Source organism: Eucalyptus grandis, chromosome 3 (genome assembly GCF_016545825.1).
Source record: "Eucalyptus grandis isolate ANBG69807.140 chromosome 3, ASM1654582v1, whole genome shotgun sequence".
In the NCBI taxonomy this organism is placed as follows: domain Eukaryota; kingdom Viridiplantae; phylum Streptophyta; class Magnoliopsida; order Myrtales; family Myrtaceae; genus Eucalyptus; species Eucalyptus grandis.
The window spans coordinates 14642054-14664924 of NC_052614.1; the positions used below are offsets into that span (position 1 = coordinate 14642054).

Here is a 22871-nt window from a genome sequence, read left to right on the forward strand (position 1 = left end):
CCCCTCAAGTTGGACCATAAATATTAATCATGCCTGACTTGTTACGAAAATGTTCTATTCTCTCATTACTCTGTGGTAAAGATGTCCACAAGTTGTTCACCGGTTCGAATATGATTAGGAAGGATCGCTTCACTCTGCAAAGATTACCCTTCATACTTCTAACACTTCCCCTCAAGTTGGACCATAAATATTAATCATGCCTAACTTGTTACGAAAATGTTCTATTCTCTCATTACTCTGTGGTAAAGATGTCCACAAGTTGTTCACCGGTTCGAATATGATTAGGAAGGATCGCTTCACTCTGCAAAATAACAATCAATCTCAATGTCTCTTGTTCCTTATGAAACACAAGATTGAAGGCTATATGCATTGCAACCTTATTATCACACCATAGAGTCATGGGCATTAAAGCTTTAAAGCCTAACTAAATCAATAACTTCCAAATCCACACTAATTCACATGTTACTTGTGCTATGGCTATATATTTTGACTCAATACTGGAGCGGGTAACAACACTCTGTTTCTTACTCTTTCATGATACTGGATTTCCTCCAACCAAGGTCCAATATTTAGTGGTTGATCTCCTATCATCTGGAGACCCTACACAATCAGCATAAGAGAATCCTTCAACCCTGCTATAGCCATGGGTGGTAAACAATTCCATTCCTTGGAGCCTTCTTCAAGTATCTCGAAACATGAACAACTGCATCCTAGTGAAATGTAGGAGGGAAGACAAAAACCGACTTACCATAGTAATTGGAAAGGCAAAGCCTAGTCGAATAACTGTGAGATAATTAAGTTTATGTACCAATCTTCTATATCTCTGATGATTATCAAGAATCTCTCCTCCCTCACCAACCGGTTTAACCCCTTGCTCCATGGGTGAATCAAGAGGCTTTCATCCCAACCTACCTATCTCAGTGAGCAAATATAAGACATATCTTCTCTGGGATAGAATATGCCACCTCAATTCCTAGGAAATACTTCAACATTCCTAATTCTTTAGTCTAAAACTATTATTGAAAATAGGTTTTGAGTCATCTCCCGTGATGATAATATCATCAACATACACAATCAAGAACAGTTTGCCTCCCCTACCAAGGAAAGAATTATAATTTCCACATCTAGATAGTCCAAAAGAAAGAAAACCTTAGAAAATGTTAGAAACCACGCCCAAGGGGATTGCTTCAAACTATATAAAGATTTTTTTTTTTTTTAAATTTACAAACCAATCCTCAAGATTCCCCTCTAGCAACAAACTTTGGAGGTTGCTCCATATTAACTTCTTCATGAAGAGTACCATGAAAAAAAAAACATCTTTGACATCAAGTTGAAAAAATGATTATCATATGTGACAGTAGGAGAGAACAAAATACGAATAAAAAAAAGTTAGGCAAAGGAAGAAAATGTATCAACATAATCAACCCCATGCGCCTAAGCATATCCTTTGACAACAAGTCTTACTTTTAAACAAGCAAGAAACCATCGGGATTGACTTTTATAGCATATACCCTTTGACAACCAATAGTAGCTTTGCCTAAAGGAAGGGGTACGAAGTACCAAGTTTAATTAACCTCAAGAGCCTTCAATTCTTCTTCCATCGCTATTTTCCAATCAAAACTTTATAATGCCTTAGCTACAAACTTGGAGATAGGATATTGTTTAATAATAGATGAAAAGAATGAAAAGCAGGAGAACAAAAGAGTGTGAAACAAAGTTTGCAATAGAATGTTGAGTACATGTACCTTTGTAATGTGCAATGGGGAGACCTAGATTAGATACAAGAGGAGGGTTAGCTAATGAATAGTTTAAGTACAATAGCCCCCTACCTCACGTCCTCTACCATTCGTCCTCTTTGTAACTAGATCCTTGAAAATACAACAATCAGGATAGAATGTTGCTAAACACTAAAAGTTTTTTTTTAATTAATTTACTAATTAACATGATTTTAAATGGAAATTGTGGGAGAAAAATGCTAAGGACAATGGCAATGAAGGAGTTGGATGAACTATGCCAATTCACTTAACATGTGTAGATGATCCATTGGCTACAGTAACTATGGACAGAGATGGAGTAAGAGAGGAAAATATACTCAAAAGACCTAACATGTGATTGGACGCTCCTGAATCAATGATCAAAGGAATAGAAGCAGCTAAAAAGCATGTGGTAGCATTACTAGTTTGTACCAAAATAGCAATGGAAGAAGTAGGCCGTGAAATCTTAAACTGGTTATATCAAGCAAATTTCTCATTAGGCATAACTACTACCTTGCCTTCAAAAGACTGTAGAGGAGAGTTAGTACTAGAAGTCGTATTTGCAAACTAGTGTTGCTACCTTGGTCTACCATGTAACTTGTAATAAAATTTCTGAATATGACTAGGTTTGCCACAGTAATGACAAGTTTGTGTGGCCCCTAAGTTATCAGTAAATATGTGGGATTGTCCATAAAGATGCTATTGACTTTTGCTTCTCTTTGTTCCTATGCCTTAACCTCCCCTTCAGCCACGATGTCTATGATATTCTCCACGATTTCTATTATCATGCCTATAACCACTATCCATTCAAGTTTAGGACACAAGAGCTGCACTGTTGATCATAGGTGTAGTATCCTAAGAAGAATTATGAAATACTTGAAGAATCCGAGCAAACATCTCTATGAGTGATGCAATAGTTTCTCATCCAAGAATCTGAGACCTAACAGTTTCATATTTTGGACCATGGCTTCTTAGGAATCCTATTACAACTAATCATCCTCTCTGACGTTGCATTTGTTGAACACTGGCTGAAATAGAGAGAATATCATTCAACTCCTCGTACATTCTCTTAAAGTCAGCAAAGTACTGTGTAATAGAACGTCCCTTCCTTTCAAATTGATTGAACTCCAATGATAGCTCATAAATTCGTGTACAAGTTATTTTGGCCAGAATATAATACGTTTAAGTACTCCCACAGTTCTCTGACTATATGAATATCAGTTACTAGATTGACTATATTATTATTCTCCATAGAATTTAATATCTAACCAAGAATACATGCATCAATAACATTCCAAGTTGCATCATCTCTAGGTTTAAAATTTCCAAGAACAATTAGCACTGAAGTGGACGATTTTTGCAATTTTTAAAATTTCTGAAATTTTCCTTTTTTTCCTCCTTTTTCTTTCTTTTCTTTCCTTTTTTGTTTTTTTTTTTCCATATTTCCCTTCGCCCATCATCAAAGCCTTGGCGATGGTGGACAAAGATCGCTAGCTATAACGATGACTTGTAGAGAGAGGATTGTGATGCTCTCACTATGGCTACCAAGGGCATGGGGTGATGGCTGCGACAACCTATAGAAAAAAAGGAAATGAAAAGAAAGAAAAGGCAAAAAAGAGAAAAGTATCATAAAAATAAAAATCATCCATGTCAGCCTTGGTCATGTCACGTAGGACAACCGACGTAATTGGACCATTGCTGAAAGAACTATATTAGAAAACCATTGAACAATTTAAGACTAATTTGATTAAATTAAAAAGTTTGAGATTGAATCGGCTCTTATATAAGAAGTCAATTATGTTACAAACAATTTTCCCTTTCTCTTTTCATCTTAAAAAAAGTAAAAAAAAAAAAATCTAATATCCTTCAATGCAATCTCCTTTAATCCAACAGACAGAAAAATTGCTCACGGGATAGAGAAAGACCACATAAATGAACTCACGAAAAACCGGGGCACCAAAACTAGTGGTTTGAGAAAGAGGATGGTGACATAACGGGGTACATTCGTAAAATGAAATCTTGGTATCGATGTATCATAAAGTTAGATGGATAAGCTCAAGGTGGATGCAACATGTGTTCTAACAAGAGAATACCAAGGCCTGAATAGTCCCTTCGGAAGGCAAGGTCCATTGCTGATTTTGATAGTGTCCTTTTCCTAGTGTGAATATTCTAAATTCAGCAATAATTAAATTATTTGCAATATTAGATTATCTTGGCGGCATTTTTAAAATTAAACTGGCAGAGTTAGGTACATTTATTTATAGTAAACCACAAAAAGGCAGATCTTGGACGTATCTTGGGGGATTGTTAAACGTCAATACGCTTCGCAAAAGGACAAAATGGGCCTTTTATGTCCTCAAATCCCTGAGTCATGACCCGTGACTTTCCCTTTTTTGAGTTAATCACTTGACTTAATGGATTTTTTTTTTTTGAATTGGGTTTTAGTAAAATTCTTTGCTTTATGCTCTATTTAACGATAAAATGCAATTTCCACGCACTGCGTCAAATTATCTACGCGATTACCGCATGAATTGCTCTGGGGTTGTTGTGGATAGTTAGGCGCCTGGGCGAGAGGTCCCATATTCGACCCTCAGCATTGACATTTCCTTCTAGAGCACTTTCAAAGAATTGCAAATTTGTATAAACTTGAGTTCACTCAATACGATCAAAATGGAAGGATCGACCGTATTCGATGGGGGGGGTTTAATTAGTAAGTGATCAATAGTCAAACAACCTCATGATATGAGAAAAGTAGTAGCCACCGTATAAATGTCGTCGAATGAGGATAATATCTTCCCTTTTTCTATAATTAGCCATGGATAATTCAATTTTTTTCTTTCTTTTTGCTTTTCTTCTTCTCTCCCATTTTTTTAAGTTCCCATTGTCGACAAGGGCATCCGGGTCTTCCCAATACTGCCTTGCTTCGGCAAGACACAAAAAGCTCTCAACAAGAAACCATATTTGCAAGAGCTTGTTAGAGAATCTTATAAATAATGGATCTTAATTACTTACGGCTCATTTCGTATTATTAGACTTGTAAATAAATGGGATACTTCTTCAACGCAAGAGACTCCGACAAAGTATATATACGTTAAGAATTTTGTTTAATAGTATATTTAGGGAGAATTACCAAAAAAGTCCTAAACCTATTACGATTGTACCAATTTAGTCCTAAGTTTTTTTTTTGTTAATTTAGTCATAAACCTTTTATAATTGTGTCAATACAGTCCATCCGACCAAAATTAGCCGGCCGGCGCTGACGTGGACGCTGGCTAGGACAAACAGCCGAACGTTGATGTGGCAATTTTTTAATTGTTTTTTTTTTTTGCCCACCTTCTCCTTCTTCTGGCTGGCCGGCGCCGGCAAGAGGCGAGGACCTCGCCAGCCATTGGCGAAGGCAAGCCTTGCCCAGCGATGGCGAGGCCGTTGTCGCCACATCTGGCGAGGCTCGGCCTCACCCAGCCATGGTGAGGCTCCTCGCCCAAGGATGGCGAGGCTTGACCTCGACATGGATGGGCGAGGCTGAGCCTCGCCAATCTGGTGACGGCAGCCTCGCCGGCCATTGGCGAGGGCGAGCCTCGCCTAGCCAAGGTGAGGGTCGACCTCGCCAGTGGTCGGCGAGACTTGCCTTCGCCAATGGTCGGTGGGGGCGAGCCTCACCAGTGGCCAGTCAAAGGAAGGAGAAGGTGGGGAAAAATATTAAAAAATTGCCACATTAGCATTTGCCGCTAGCTGTCCCTAAGTTAGCATCCGTGTTAGATCGGCCGGCCAATTTTGGCCGATGGACCGAATCGACAATTATAAAAGATTTAGGATTAAATTGGCAAAAAAAAAAAAAATTTAGGACTGAATTGGCACAATTAAAATATGTTTAGGACTTTTTTTTTGGTAATTCTCCCTTGATTAGTGGGATGCAAATTATGAACTTGCCTCAGATGAGAACTTAAATAAATTTAATTTGGTAAAATTAATAGCGGATTGCTATTGGTTTACTACTCACCCCGAGAGGGAGGGGTAAAAAATTCGGGAGGGGGGATGGGGCTTTTCCTTTGAATTGGGTGTCTAATCTACCTTTTTTTTTATCGTCCTTGTTTTTTTTTTTTTTTTTGGTGAAGGTAATAATGGTATTAAGGGAATGGACAAACGTACAAAAGATCGGGTCCTCCTTAGTTTGTGTCTGGAGTTGTTTGCATTTCCGCTCTTCGCCTTTCCTTGATAGAGGGTGTGAGGGTCGGTGGTCCTGCCTGAGTGGGTCGTTCGGTTTGTTGTGTGGATTCTTCCTTGTGGGCTTATTTGCCTTGTTTGTTTTTGTCGTCCTTGTTTCCACCTTGAGTCATACTCTCATGTATTCTTTGTTTTTTTTTTTTTTTTTTTTTGTTTTTTTCTGAGCAAACCTCATGTATTCTTTGTTTACAAAGCAATAAGTGATGTTATTCTGGCAAAAACAAGAAGAAGAAAAAGAAAAAGCTCAATAGGGAAGGAAGTAGGGAAGGAAGTTGGAGAAAAACATTACCCTATTAATATCTCGACCAAAACCTCGTGAGACACGCGAGGCTCCTCGAACATAAATGTCGCGACCAATTTTTTCGGGGTGTGAATCACCTAGGGTTTGGCTAATTGATTGTTAAGCCTAGACTTAACGCGGGCTCTCCCAAGCCCATACAAATTCGCGACTTAGATTCAAGTTTTTAATATGCAATTGATTTTCAATTAGGAGTCGCCATTAATCAATTTATGGTAGGTCGATTAGACACCTAAGTAAAATAATGGGAGAATTATTTTACTTCTACGAACCGTAGATTATGGGTACGGGGACTTGGTTACACACTAGATTTCTCTAATGCCCTTTCGGTACCATTCTTTTAATTTTGAAAAATGTTTGGCAAGGAGTTTGGATTGATTTTAAACTAATTTCCTAACATGCTGAGGTATTCACGCAGGTGCGCAAACCACCAATTTAACACTCAAGTAAAGCAGAAAATAAATTTCAGGACTTACCTCAAAGCAACAAAAGCATCTACAATGTTAAATTAAAATCCACATCAACAACCCCAAATATGATTTCTAATTAACACGCAATTTTTGTTTTGTTTTCACTTAATTAATGAGAATCATGCTTTATGCAATGCATGCCACTAATTTAACATGAAATGATATGACATGGCAACATGACTTAGCTATATGACCTAAGCGATATGACATAAATAAGCATGTAATCTATTCTAAGCATGAGATGATTTATTCTAAATAATTTTTTTTTGTATTTTCTATGAGATTTGAAATTAAAGAAATGCAACATTTAAATATGCAATCTAAATTAATCTAATGACCTAATTCTAATGACGGGCAATTTCTAATTAAATGCACCTAACAAAAATCCCTAAATGACATGCATTGTATGAAACTAATTCTATATGATGTGCACATGATTTTTATTTTCCTAATAAGCATGCAATCTATTTAGGAGAAATTATCTAAACCTATAATATGCAATCTTAGCATGCAATGACGTGCAAAGAATGCTCTAATTCTACATGACATATGCATATTGACTTTTTTTGTGTTTTTCCTTTTTTCCCTTTTTTTTAAATTTCGAAATTAATAGTTGTCAAATAATTAAACATGCAATCCAAGTTTTAAAGAAAACTAGCAACCTAAATTAATTGATTTGATTTTTTTTATTTTTGAAAATTCGAAATAAAATACCTATTATGAGCATGCAAACCCTAAAACTACATTTTTTGATTTTTTTTTTAAAGAAAACTAATTTAAGTAATATCACAAAGAAATCGCCATATTGATACCCAAATCGACGAACCATATCTCGCGCATGAGATCGGGTTGGCTAATTTCACATAAATTACGAATCGATCTCGAGCGGGACGGATTGGCATTTTTTTTTAAGAATTGCGAGTCGGATTTCGAAATAAAATCGGACTAACAATCACTAATTTCGAGGCAATTTCATAGGAATTTCAATTTCACATTAAAGGAATAATTACACTAAAAAGATAAAATAAAATAGCAAAAATAATAAAACAAAATAAGATAAAGAAAATACCTAAATTTTCTTTTGCTTTTCTCTTTTTTTTCTTTTCTTTTTTTTCTGAAAAAGAAAAAGAAAAAGATAAATCTGGTGGCCGATCCGGCGAGGGGAGATCTCCGGCTAGGGTTCCGGCGAGGGCTCCGGAGGATGGCGCGACGGCGGCGCGGCAACAGGAGCTTCGGGAATTGGCGCGGCGGCGTCGCGGGTCTGGCTGGGTGCGGGCGTCGCGGGCGTCGCGGGCGAGGGACCCCGAGTGCGGGCTGGAGCAGGGTGAAGACGGCGTCGGGGCGGCGAGGCGGCTTCGGGGTGGCTACACGGCGGCACGGGGAAGGTTGGCTCGGCGGCGGCGCGATTCTGGATCTGGAGGAGGAAGGGCGTCGGCTCTGGATCGGCTGCTGTGGGGATCTCAGATCTACAGGCGGCGAGCGGAGGCAGTGTCGGGGCGGCGAGAGCTTCGGATTGTAGCTCCGGCGACAGATTGACAGGGCGGCGGCGCCGCTTGCGGGGGCTGGGCGTCGCTCGGCGTCAGGCGGGGCAGCAACGGCGTCGGGTGGTAGAAGCGGCTGTGGCGAGGCGGAGCAGAAGCGGGTCGCGGCTGGGCGTCAGATCGCAGCAGCGGTGGCGGCGAGCTGCTGCAAGAGCCGCTCAGAGGTGCTGCAGCGGCGGATTGCGGACGCGATCGACAGGCGGGTCGCGTACCGGCGTGGGGGTTCGGCAGACGAAGCAGCGAGAGGTTGCAGGCGGAGCGGCGTGCGGCTGACAGACGTCGGGGCTCGGATGCCGGCACGGGCGAGCGGGGACGGCACGGTCGGACGCCGGAGGGAGCGGACGGCAATGGCGCCGGCGGAGACCCCCCTTCGCGAGGAAGATGAACAGTCGCGTGGGGGCTTTTCTTTCCTTTTTTTTTTTTTTTTTTTTCCTTTCTCTCACGTCAACTCTCTGCTCTCTCTCTCTTTCACTTTTTCTCTACTTTTTCACTGTTGCCATCCCTTCTCACTTTTTCAGCAAAAGCAAGACCCTTTGACTCTCGCAAAACCCTAAAACAAGATGGAGAATTTTTCTCTTTTCGGCTTCTATTTCTTTTTGCTGAGCAAGATGAAGAAAACCCCCAATATGGCCGAACGTGTAAATCCGTGTGGCCTCCACCAACCCTAGGTATTTTTTACGTATTTATAGGGCACGGATTAGGGTTTTAAATTTTCCAAATTCATCTCCACGGATTTCTTTTCAAACGCAATATTTATTTTTTCCAAACTAATATTTGCTTTTTTCAATTGAAATTTTACAAAGATAAATCCATAAAATCTCTCCGGCTACGGCGCCGATTTGCTTTCTTCAGAGGCTTACTCGACTCATCAAGTTAAAGTTCTTAATCATCAATTTGAACCCATTTGTCACCGCCCAATGTAAATGCAAATTAAAACATAAATGCACCTAAAACTATATGTTATGCAATTGACTATTTTTTCAAGGATAAAATTAACCCTTAATTTTTTAATGTAATAAATGACTAAACGGATCGCCAAAATTTAGGTGTCAATAATAAATTTCTTTTTTTAAACAGTAACCAGTCATGCTCAATTATTGTCATGGTTAATATCTCCTTCTACAAAGCAAACCTCATGTATTCTTTGTTTACAAAGCAATAAGTGATGTTATTCTGGCAAAAACAAGAAGAAGAAAAAGAAAAAGCTCAATAGGGAAGGAAGTAGGGAAGGAAGTTGGAGAAAAACATTACCCTATTAATATCTCGACCAAAACCTCGTGAGACACGCGAGGCTCCTCGAACGTAACTTTTTTGAACAGTAACCAGTCATGCTCAATTATTGTCATGGTTAATATCTCCTTCTACACCCCATCACTCGTCCCCCTCACCCTGGTCTCTCTCTCTCTCTCTCTCCCTTGTCCTCGTCCTCCTTCTTCCCACAACAAAAATGGCGATGCTAGAGAAGGGCCTCTCGACCCCTCTGAACGCGAAGCTCACTGGCTCCGGCACCGAGACAGTCGTTCTCGCTCACGGTTTCGGAGGAGACCAGACCGTGTGGGACAAGATCCTCCCTCACTTGTCTCAGCATTTCAGGGTCCTCACCTTCGACTGGGGCTTCTCGGGAGCTGTCAATGAGCAAGAAGGTCTGTTCGACCCTGTGAAGCACTCGTCCTATGAAGGTTTCGCCTGTGATCTGATCTCTCTTCTCGATGAGCTCGACCTCAAGTCCACAGTCTTCGTCGGCCACTCCATGTCCGGCATAATCGGTTGCGTTGCCTCTGTGAAGAGGCCTGACCTCTTCAAGCGCCTCATACTCCTGGATGCTTCTCCTAGGTAAGTAACTCAACATATTTTCCCACCCAAAAGAGAAAGGAAGAAGAAAGTTCAATTTCTCATGCAGTTTGTTAATTGAATCAACACTTCTTTTTTCTTGTTTTTTTCGGTTTACTACGTTTTGGTCTCTCCAAGGAAGGTATTAATTTCAGTCTTGCCTCTTTTGGGTTTTGTTCGATTTGGCAGGGCCTCATCATATGTCTCATCGGTAGAGCTAAAAATTTTTTTTGGCCAGCGTGTTTTCCTAATGGTCAAAAAAGAAGAAGAAGACATCTTTAATATTATATTCTAATATTAATGATAATATTTCTAATATTAAATGATAAAAAATAAAAAAGAACTTTCCCCTCATGGGTTTGTCCCTTTACTTGTAAAGTACATAGTTGTAGATGTATAGTTTTCCTTAAGTTTGTTTATGTTAAGCATGTGAATAAGGAAGCTAGGAGGTTCAAAAGCGCTTTCTTTTCACCGACAAAGTTCTAGTATGGTCTACCGCAAAAGATATGGATTATGGCTCTATTTATATTGCGAAAAAAAAAATGATTTGAAAAATATTTTTTAAAAAATAATCATTTATATTACTTATAAAAATGAATAAATAAAAATATTTTCATCATCTATGAATATATTCAAACATAATTTTTGTTAGTAATGAAAATATTTTTTATTGACTAATTATTTCTAGCAATACAAGTTATTATTTTTAAGAAAATATTTCATAAACCATTCATTTTTTGCTAAACAAACGCATTCTAATTTCTAAATGGAACATAATCTTAGTTAGGATCATAGGAGGGGTATTCCATGTATTCTCATCCACGAAGCTTAAAGATAGGTTAAAGAGAAGATAATTCCATGGCACCTCCACTATTAAGAATTTTTTGCAATATCGAAATTTTTTATTGCCGTTCTTGCTAACAAGGGAGTGTTCAAGAAACACAATTTTGAGATCTGTCATGGATAAAAACTATTGGTTAGGCTCGAATGATTGATGGTTTGGACCAATTAGGTCAAAATCAATGGATAAAATTACAGGAAAGAAATAATTCTTAAGCTTATTAGAGTTTAGTTGTGAGTTCTGTAAGTATTTGAGACATTTATGTTTACTAGAGGACATTAAAAATATTTGATATAATGGTATACCGTTTGCTCGCACACTACCTTGACCGTAGAAAATAAAAATGAATTAAGTACTTATTGGTTCATTATATAATCATTTTAAAAAATGATTTTGAAATCATTCATTCTTTTCGCGAAATGAGCAGCTTGAAACAAAAATCATAAAAGCTTTTCATACTTGATTTTCCCTATACAAGGATTAAATATATAAAGTTACTGTTTGGTGTATTTAATGTTTTAGGGCCCATCACGAATGAGATGAGTGGACACAAAAGAATGGTTCGATGATTCTCAATTTTTCGTTGTATTTATCTAAAACTCATTTATTTTAATTTTGCCTTTTTTGTCCTCTTCACTCTCTCCTCGCTATATATGGATGGCAGATGACAAAGTGATCCGTAGCTTGGACAGCTGGGGACGACACTAATCCTGTCTAAAACTTCAATCCCGTTTATAGCATAAACGCCGAAGGTGATGTTCTTGCAGTGTCTTACTTTTTCTTGCCTTTATTAGGTACTTAAACACGGACGGCTACGAGGGCGGATTTGGGACCGCGCAGATTGATCAAATCCTATCGAGCATAGAGTCCGATTACCACGGATGGGCAGCCAACTTTGCTTCTCTGGGGGTGGGTCCGGGCGACTCCCTCTCGGTCGAGGTGCTCACCAAGAGCTTGAGAAGGATGAGGCCTGATGTCGCGCTTCCCTTAGCCAGGATAGTTTTCCTATCCGACCACAGAGAGATCCTCGGGAGAGTGACGACCCCGTGCACTATAATTCAGACCACGAACGACCCCGCGGCGCCGAACTCGGTTGCCCATTACATGCGCGACAAAATCCAGGGGAGAACGACGGTCGAGATGATCGACGCGTATGGCCATTACCCTCAGCTCACCGCACATCTGCAGCTTCTCGATGTGTTGGGTGGAATCTTGGGTTTTGAGTGTGATTAGCAGATGATTAAGCTCTTGGAAGTTTCATCATATGATTGTACCCTAGACTGGACTAGAAGTCTAGAATTACCCTCTTATTTTTATATTTTAGAATCTTTTTTTTTTTTTTTTGGGGATTTTATGTATGGATAGTGGGTGAATAAGGTTACAGCAAGATGCCCAAGTGGGGTCTGTTGTGATGTGGTATTTGTGGATGTGAATGTGTGAGTTGAGGATTGGGAGTCTGTTGATTGCACGTCTTCTGTCTCTTTAGATTAGGTATTATGTTGAATTGAGTAGTTTGCATTTAAATTATTTGGGCTTGAGCTGCTTGACTGGATTTCATTTGATTCATGGAGAGAATTTTCGAAAAAGTTATTTGCCAAAAAGTGGGGAAATAGTTTCCACCACAGAGCTGTAGGGAACCTATTCACCATAAATTTTCTGTTGTCTTGTCCGTCACATGTTTAGATGGAACAATCCGAAGAAAGTCACCTATACATGTTTGATAGACGAGACGAGACGAGACTAACGAAAGAGACAAAAAGGATGCTGAAGTTAGGAAGATCGGAAAAATACCAAATTCGAGTCCTTGTATTTTACACTCAAACGAAAACTTCACATGGAAAAAAACTCAGATTGCTTCGGTTCCTATATACTTTAATAAAACTAAATCCACTACACTTCCACTATGCCACTATGATATTCCCAAGAATTTTTTATCTCCCCCAATCTAAATAAACCCAATAATAAAATTTCACTAAATTGATGAATATTAGACTAGTGCCACGGGTGGGGTGGCATGATTACATTGAAAATGTCCAAAGTACCTTTAGAACACAAAAACTTTAGCTAAATCTATTCATGAGGTTCATGTATGTTTACAAGGTCATTGATATTTATTACACATTTCAATCACCTTTCTCCGTCGCTCGTAACCCCACTCTTACCACTACTTTATCACGAGTTTTGCCCACTCAAGTTAGCCACTTTCACCGACCAATAAAAAAGAAGTTAGCCACTTTCGACTCATTCATCTTGGCACTCTCCTCATTTTCAACTATATGCTCTAACCATTAATAACTTTGATGAGCAAAAGTATTAGAGAGATGAGGGGTTATAAAATAATAATTTTGTGCAATACAATGGCAAAAACATAAATTCACAGCATATAAATTCTTATGGGATATTAATGATGACACTAGTACGATCACCCAGAGGGGATGCATAGGTGTTTAAAAAAAATCTTGACAAATAAATGCGGAATAAAATAAGTTGCGAGCAAAATCTGAATAAGGTTCAGAGTTTGATAAACGAGTCTTCAGACTTCTGGCAGATGTTTATAGTCTGTTATGTGATAGAACAGACTTTTGAAAAAACTTGTAAATGTGCAACAAACTTAAATAAAGAGAGTTAATGGAAGAAAATGTTGCACACAAAATTTATATTGGTTCGGCTTAAATCAAGTCGACGTCCACTCTCCCACACCAATAATCTACTGGCTAGATTCCACTATATAATCAACAATGTATTACAACTTTGAGTGCAAACACTTAATGGTAGACCATACTATTTCACTAAGTCATTCTTTTGGCATTTTTGAGTGACAAAGATAGAATTCCTAATTGATTCCGATTGCTCATACAAATAGAATCTTGGTTTCCATAAGTAGAGCTTCTTCGCTTAAAAAGTTATTGTCTTCAGGATCCAATTGTTAATCAATAAGATTAAGTCAATCAAATCTATCTTGATATAGAATCCAAATTAGATCACTAGCCGTTATACGTTTAGGGCTCATGTTACGTTTTGTCAAATGTTTCGTTTTGAACATGCTTCGTTTTGAACTTGTTTTGTTCTGAACATGTCTTGTTCTGGATGTAAAGTCTGAGAGTATTCTGTCCGAAGAGACTCTATAATCTGGATGTAAGTTTGGGTAAATTCATCCGTAAAGTCTGCTTTTGAACATATTTAGCCTTAAGGTCCAAACATAGTCTAAATAAATTCATCCAGTATTCTGACTCTTTTATGTATAATCTTTGACAATATTATTTACACATTCTATCATCTGCATAGTATGTTACTCAATTATCAAACACATTAGTAGCATTTGATTTATTTGTCATCTTCAAAACATTATAAGGGATTTTCCTAACAATTTATTATAAGGATTATTTGTTAGTGATTGAGTTAGATTAATTAAAGGAAATTAAATAATGTAAAAAATCCAAGTATTGTATAATAGGTGTTATTTTGTAATTCCAAAAGGTCAGAGGTCTCATTTACTAAAATTGAAAATTTTGAGAGTTGTTTTCATGTTGAGGACGCTTATGACGTCCCCTAGTATCAGATGGCTTTTGTTGATAATTTTAATGAGTTCAAAATTTTTTTCTAACTTATTGGTGTTTGAAGCAACACCAAGTTTCCTATTTATTTATTGAAATGTAAAATATTTTCCCAACATTATCAACTTTCTTCTATCCATCATCCAAATCAAGCTGTTTGTCTATCAATTAAATACACACATGCTCTTAATTTGTGCCATTGAATCTAATATTTAAATTGACATTATTCATCACATCAACCCATTAATACCTAAATGATTGCAAATTAAATCAAGCTTTCATGCACTTGCCTTGGCCGAATCATGCTCTCTCTCTAATACTACTATTCATCATCTTCTTCGCATAACTATCCCTTATTCATTTTCTTCTCTATCAGAACCAGAAGCCTTTTAACCTAACCCTACTCCAAATCCCTTGATTTTATAAATATGCGAGTTAAGATCAAGAAGTTCAAGATAGAGGCTCTATTTAAGCAAACAAGATTCTTTGGGGTAAGATTTTCTCCCTCGAAGCTTCGGTCAGCTGAATATTGTTAAATTAGGCGCTTAATTTGTTTGACTAGAGTTAATTCAAGATAGATACTCGTATTACTGTATCATGATCTAAATTTGTATTTCGTGTCTTATAGTTCGAATTGTATAAGCTAAATAATTAACAGGCAATGAAAACACGTTTATTCGTGTCAATATACGGATAAAGGGTATTGTTATTGTGTCTCATTCGGATTTTTCAGTTCAATTTTTGGTCCTGTGTTGCATTCAAATCGTGCAAATAATTCATGTCCCAATTGTTAGCCCTACTTGAAAGTAGAATGTACGTGATAAAAGGCGGTCGGTTCTTCCGTTTTGAGCAATAAATGAAAAGAGAAGAATGTACCTACTTCCAGGAACTGGAATGAATGGTTGAAAATCTTATTATCGTAATATACACATACACATATGTATACGTATGCATGTATTGAAAAACTTAGGTGGGAACGGTCATTTAAATGAGGACACCTGCAAAGCAGACATTGTGGACCTTCGACCTTATGCAATTTATTTGCTGCAACCCACCAAGGACAACCCCTTTCCCCCTTATTTGGCTTTAAATTGCCCGAAGTCTATAAGTCAACGGCAACATGAATCGACATGATTCAGTCAACGAGACCTACATCGTTACGGAGACATTGAAAGATCTCCCAACTTGGTAAAGAGAACCATGAAAAATGTGTTTAGAAAAGCAAAGACAATGTCTAAATCAATTAGATCCATTGGATCCGGCTGCTTTTTAGTGATCTCTCCCCTTCCAGCAAAGACAGAGACAGGACGGGTTTGGAACGATCTTGTTACAAATTTGACTATCAAACTCCTCAATATACTTTTTGACTGCATTCAAAACCAAGTTCGGTTGCTAAATGACACAAAATCTCGCCTCATAATGCAGAAAAAAGATCAATATAATTTTTAGATATTTCGATATGTTTTGATAAAGAGTATAGTCTAGTTATAGACTTTATTATATAGCTATTTGGGTAACATATTAATCTAGAATATGCATAATTAAATGGAGATATATAAAATCTCCTAGATATATGTACCATCACGAGAGATATCAAAATCATAGCATCCCCTCAAAATCAAGGTGATGTAGCAAAAGCCAACTTAAGCTTAGGTAAAATATCCGAAAAACACCCGAGTGGATTGCCCATGTGTTTGGGTATGCTGAAGAGAGAATGGGTTGTCATTGATGTGGCTGCTTACATGGCTGTTGTGCAAGCTATGCGGCAAGAGGGTGTCATCACAACAAAAGGCTGCTATAGTGCACAACGCTGAGAAAATGGGAAAGTGGAAAATTCTTTCGCTCAAACAAATATATCGTAAGCTCGGAATTGGTTGAAAACACAATCAATCTAACTCAACCTTTGCCATTTTTAGATTATTCAACAAATAATCGTTAAGATGTTTGAACTGCAAATTTTTTACCTCAAATTTGTCAGCCGAGATTGCCAAATTCAGTGATGACCCACAAATTGAGGCAATCTCTACCTTGATTCAATATTTGTAGCTAGCCATCACGGTCCATCAAATATCATCTTGAAAATGTTACATTTATGCGTTCAATGATTGTACAATTCCCATAACCATCCCTAATCGAACTTTCTCAGCTAGTATACTCACGTAGTGATCAAGTTATCGGTCTAATTTTGATATAGCATCCTCCCATGATTATTTAAATGCACATCAAGCCTTGTAATGTCCATCATCGATTCCAATGCAGTCACATTCACCATTGGATCGATTAGGCTACTTAGAAGTTTATGAAACACCTTGCAAACTTCATAAATTGATTAAATTTATATCTTTTTAGACCGTAAGTAATGCCGACTCAAAATAGTTTGCACGTAATTAATGGGATTTAAATAAGTAACCTCCAATTTCTAAGCTAAAGATTGCCCAACCTCCGGTTCTCGAGCAATTTACCCAGTATGGTTTTGTAATTTTCCATACTAGAATTTTGTCCCTCAACATTTTCCTAACTAATAACTTTTTTGTTTTATTGGTGACTTCTCCTTTGAGAGATGTGGCCTTTCACCTACAAATCTTTTAATGTGACTAGTAGTTGCAACTTCCCCGACATGGATAGCGACATCCACGAACTAGCAAGTTGAACATATGAGAGTATCTATCTGGTAGTTTCGTTCACGGGTTTGAAGTTTTTTCACGTTGAGTAGTAATAATTCACTATTTCTAATAAGTTACGTGAAAATAAGTTCTCATATAGGAAAAATAACCCCAAAGTATTATTTTTTTTTAATATATAAACCATTAATCCGTATGTATCTATCCACGTAGTTTGCACTTTGCAGCTGTACAACATTTGTAATTATCTTCTTACTGAGCTAATTGCTCTATGGACTATAATATGTAATTTCGAGGTGGCCCTAATTGCTGAGACCAGCGTGACATCAGAGTAACCTCATGGCTTTGGCCCGCAAGTCATGGCACGTTTATTGGATATTCCTCCGCTTTGCATGCCTAAACATTTTCAGATCCCTTTTGGGCGGATCGATTCTTCACTAGGGTTTGCTCCAATGACCATTGTTAAGGGGAATGTGAGAATTCGAATATTTACCTTCTCAAGAGGATGGGGGTGAGGATGTTTAATTCAGATGTGGATTTCAACTCCCATACTCTGTAAAGAGGCAAGACAAAAGTATAAGATTGAATTAAGAATTAGATTATGATAAACAAAAAACAAAAAACAAAAATCTTCAATTCGATGACCAAGTGTCATTCCTGTCAATCAGAATCACTATACGGGATCCAAGATGATATGTTCCTCTTCTAGACTCAGCATTTAAAGGTCCATATATATTATGTATATCAATACATAGAATTTCAATGATTTATGAATTGGGAATTATGGGCGTTGCGCATTTTCTTTTCTTTATTTTTTGCATAAAGATGAATTTAACCTAACGGTAAACCAAAAATAGCTATTTTAGGATATGTTTTTTTTTTTTGGTAAAGGTAATAAATATATAGAGCAAGGACAAATGTACAAAAGATCGGTCCCAAAACCTACACTCTCACGAACAATGTAAGAGTGAAGGGGATCCGATGCAAAACAAACCAACTAGAAGAGCAACCACAAGGGTACAAGGAAGACAACCAGAAACCAGACAAACACATAACAGCCAAGGCGAACCCCAGACCTAACGCCAAAGCAAAGAAACGAAGAAGCCACAAAAACAGCCACAAGGCGAATCAAAGCAAAGACAGCTTAAGGAGAGAAGATCGCCGGATCAAGACCCCAGCCTCTTTGAAGTCTTGTATTTCTCGGAGATGGAGGAACCTTGTTGAAAGTGATGGCTCTATCTCTAACCACCTTGAGAAGGTGGTTTTTGAGAGCCGGAATCACCAAAGATTCACCACGAAAGATGATTGCATTCCTCTTTTTCCATATAAGATGACACAAAGCTCCAAAAGAGAAGCATGCGATCCTATGGTAGAAATCCATCCCCGATAAGAATTTCTTGGCCCAGAGGAGCGCCTCTTTTAGGATATTTTAGGATATGTTCGTTTCACTGAAAACTACATAATAAAAGAAACTGTTTTCTATGAAAATCATTTTTAAGGAAAATAGTTAGTTTCCATTTGTTCGGTAAAAGTTATTTTCCTCAATCTAAGCTTGTTTCAATTCATATATACGATGTTTTCAGTAGGTCAATTAGTGTCCCACCATCCAAATATCGAAGAGTAAAAAAATAATTTTTGAAAATAATTTTCTTTCAAACAAACGGATCTTTATATTGCCCTTCCTTGTCATTTTGGGTTTCATATTAATGCGCGACCATTAATATGAAAGCATAGAAAGGTCCCCAGTGGGAATTCGCCATGCCGAACAGCGACCGGTCTCCGGCAATCTCGCTTTCCAATTTAACAAACAAGTAGCAAAGTTCCAAATTACAGCTTTTCCCCCGGGTCGTCGATGTCATGCGACATCGTTGTTTTGGTGGTCCCGCCTTCTAGACGTGGAAAATTAGATTTTGCCGAATCTAGTGAAAATAAGATTCTGGGGGAAGATTCGTATGCTCTTTCGAAAATTAGATTTTGCTTTTGACTAAGGTTGTTCCACCGATTTCGACTTTGATCATTCAAGCTTGAAAAGTTGCCTAGTTTCTCGATAATTAATTCGAGCTTGGTAGACAGCTTTATGGTCTTCGATGAGCAAGATTTAGGCGCATTACGAAATTCGCCCACTGACTAATTTCACGGACTTTGGAGTGTCAACATAACGTGTTATCTCTTGAGAATCTTTGAAAAGATGAAATACCTGTTGAGACTCAAACATAGATGTACTGGGTTTGAGGGAAATGGAACTCAATAACAGTGCTCAAAATGATTTTTGGCACTTTTGGTTAATGTATTAGGAAGATTTAGACCATATGTAATCTTTCACTTTCAACCTCGAAAAAATTGAGGGAGAAAAAAAGTTAACTATCCTTTTATTAATAAATTCTCTCTCTCTCTCTCTCTCTCTCTCTCTCTCCATAAATGAATGGCTTCTTCATGTCTTAACAAAAGGCCAAAAAAGAAAAACCACCGAAGCTTTCCTTCTCACATGAGAAGGGAGAGGAGGGGAGTTTGATTCATCTCCTCAAAGGAGTTAGGGATGGAAATATTTAGTTTTAAGCGTGAGATTTGACTCTCACACTTTACAAAGAGACAAATTAAAAGCCAAACAGTAAGATGAGAGTAGAGTAGGACAAGATAAAAAGAAAAACCAAAAAGACAAAGACAAAAAAAGAATTTTTTAGTTACTTGTTCATTGTATTTGTCATTCATCTCCTCAAAGGAGTTAGGGATGGAAATCATTTAGTTTTAAGTGTGAATTGATCACGTCCTCATCAACGGGAAAATTCAACAGACTCACACTTTACAAAGAGACAAATTAAAATAGCCAAACAGTAAGATGAGAAAATCCAAGTAGAGTCATGACCATGGAGGACAAGATAAAAAAAAACCAAAAAGACAGAGACAAAAAAAGAATTCATGGATTTTGGGGGCTAGATTTTAGTTACTTGTTCATTGTATTTGTCATGGCACGACTCAAATCATATCTCGAATCATATCTTCTAACTTTCCTACAATTCAAAATTAATGTACCTTATGTAACAGTAAGATGAGAGTAGAGTTGGACAAGATAAAAAGAAAAACCAAAAAGACAGACAAAAAAAGAATTCATGGATTTTGAGGGCTAGATTTTAGTTACTTGTTCATTGTATTTGTCATGGCATGACTCAAATCATATCTTCTAACTTTCCTACAATTCAAAATTAATGTACCTTATGTAATAGTAAGATGAGAGTAGAGTAGGACAAGATAAAAAGAAAAACCAAAAAGACAGACAAAAAAAGAATTCATGGATTTTAGGGGCTAGATTTTAGTAACTTGTTCATTGTATTTGTCATGGCATGCATCTTAATGCTTAGTGCATTATTTTAAGTTAAGAAGTATGTCGGAATTAAGATTAGCCCACTCACAAATCGCCTATTTACTGTGTGACTCAAATCATATTTCGAATAATATCTTGTAACATTCCTACAATTCAAAATTAATGTACCTTCTGTAACAGTAAGATGAGAGTAGAGTTGGACAAGATAAAAAGAAAAACCAAAAAGACAGACAAAAAAAAAATTCATGAATTTTGAGGGCTAGATTTTAGTTACTTGTTCATTGTATTTGTCATGGCACGACTCAAATCATATCTTCTAACTTTCCTACAATTCAAAATTAATGTACCTTATGTAATAGCTGCATCATGCGACAATGATATATGAGTGACCCAAGAATGATAAAACATGAGATATGCTCAAAGAGGATAAAATTCATAAAACGTAAATGATTATGATTTTGCAATTCCATCACTCAGACTACTGCGACATGACGTGGCCACATTGAAAGATTAAATTATTTACCCCATCAACTTCCTAAATTATTCTAATTTCCGCTTAATTAATTTGCAAGATTAAATTCTTTTTTAATTATGTGGTCAGTAGATGGCAATACGTGCCCTTTTTCTGGCGGCTGCGTATGGCTGACGTAATTTCCTTATAATCATTATAAAAATAACGGCTTACAGGGTGCACGTGGTGGGCCCCAACCCCACCCACCTCAGCCGACCCATTTTTATTTATTAAATGTGGACTGAAAAAGGCAGATCTTGGACTTATCTTGGGGGACCTAAACGTGCCTTTCCCTTTCTAATTTAATGCATCATAAATTAATGAGATAATATTATAAATAGTCCATTGGGCTTTAATTCAATATATTATATTCATCTTTTAATTTTTATTTATTGAATATAATCTCTGAACTTTTGAATGAAAAGATCAAATATTATCTTGTTACTAATTTAAGATAAAATATTATCTTTCTATTAATTTAAGTTCAAAGACAAAGTTGAACATTTTTGTATAGTCTAGAGGTTAATTTGAACATGAGTCAAAATTCATGAATCACAATAAGCAAATTAAAAATTTAAGGACAATATTGCATATTGAATTAAAATTCAAAGTTTATATTGAATTAATTAAAAGTTCAGGAACCGCATTGCACATTAGGTTAAAATTCAAAGATCATTTATGTCATTTTCCGTAAATTAATCTACTAAATCGGTAAATTAATAAATGCATGGTAACAATTTTTCACTTGATTTGATGTATTATAAGGTCAATTAAGTTTTAACATATCTAGCATAAATTTTTTTTTTTTTATGCCCATTCTAGTCGCGAAATATAATCTTAGCGCGTTGTCTCAAATTTCATGTACTGTTGCATTTTAACTCTTAAGAAATATTTGATTCCTTGTGCATAAATAAGTACAAATCAATCTCGCGTCGGCACGTTATTTAGGCACATGGCCATTTCGCCTCAAGGAGTGAGAGGCCTCAAGTTCAACCCGTTCCGTGTCATTTCCCCGAGAGACTACTTTGAAGAGTCACGAGTTCGTACGACTCTGAATTTACTCAGTATGATTACGATGGAGGGGTTGCTACATTTGACGGGAATTAGATGGTAGCCAAAGCGTCAAACATTCCAAGAATATGACCAAAAAAGTAACCACAGTACAAATGATTAGTAGCCCCCCTTCAAATGTATCCAAAAAATTGCAACCGGTTCATATTCGGTTTATCCAGTGGTCTTTGCTTTGTCTCGTATCTCATCTAATGCAAGAGCTTGTTAGAGAATCTTATCAATAATGGGTTTTACTTAAGGCTTGTTTCCACGTCATTAGACATATAAATAAACGGGATACTTGTTCAATGCATATGCATATGAATAATCACTCCCACAAAATTTATATGTGCGCGCGCACATGTGTGTTAAGAATTAGTACGTTTATGTCGTCCTGTGAATAATCTAAGAGAAAAATTCAATTTTAAAGGCGCTGGCTTTTCTTTTGAACATGTGAGTTTTATTTGGATGGATAGCACTTAGAGCATTATATATTACGCTTTTTTTTTTATAATATATATTGGGTTCAAGAAATTAATGTCCACAGCGCCTATAATTCAACACAGCCTATCTTTGTGGGGATGATATGCAGCATAGTAATATGTGGACCTCAATTTGGACACTAAAGTCAACCTCACTAAATGTTTCCAACCGTCGGCAATGAATTGTGGCTGTCTTCCTTTTAGGCATCGTTTACCGCTTGCTAATCACTTGCTAATCACTTGCATGCATGCTTGTGTCACGGGCCGATCGATTGGGATCGTGACCGTGACCATGCAACGACTTAGGCTCTTTTGAATCACCTAAACCAAGCCTTGCTCGATTGGTCGCACACTCACTCGCTTTACCCGGATTGTA

The 22871-nt window shown here is 37.3% G+C and overlaps 1 protein-coding gene across 1 annotated transcript; it reads left to right on the top strand.

Moving 5' to 3' along the window:
* The first annotated feature begins 9533 nt into the window (after window positions 1–9533).
* On the top strand, window positions 9534–12518 carry LOC104436623 (strigolactone esterase D14). Its single transcript, XM_010049456.3, has 2 exons — window positions 9534–10120; window positions 11753–12518. The coding sequence occupies exons 1-2, from the start codon at window positions 9735–9737 to the stop codon at window positions 12189–12191; spliced, it is 825 nt and encodes a 274-aa protein (XP_010047758.1). The 5' UTR covers window positions 9534–9734; the 3' UTR covers window positions 12192–12518.
* Window positions 12519–22871: the final 10353 nt, after the last annotated feature.

What these genes read in the sequence shown, in the direction of transcription:
- LOC104436623 (XM_010049456.3), top strand. Translation starts at nt 9,735, where the DNA reads ATGGCGATGCTAGAGAAGGGCCTCTCGACCCCTCTGAACGCGAAGCTC. An exon ending in CTCCTGGATGCTTCTCCTAG is followed by an intron (nt 10,121 to 11,752) that starts GTAAGTAACTCA and finishes TGCCTTTATTAG; the next exon opens with GTACTTAAACACGGACGGCT.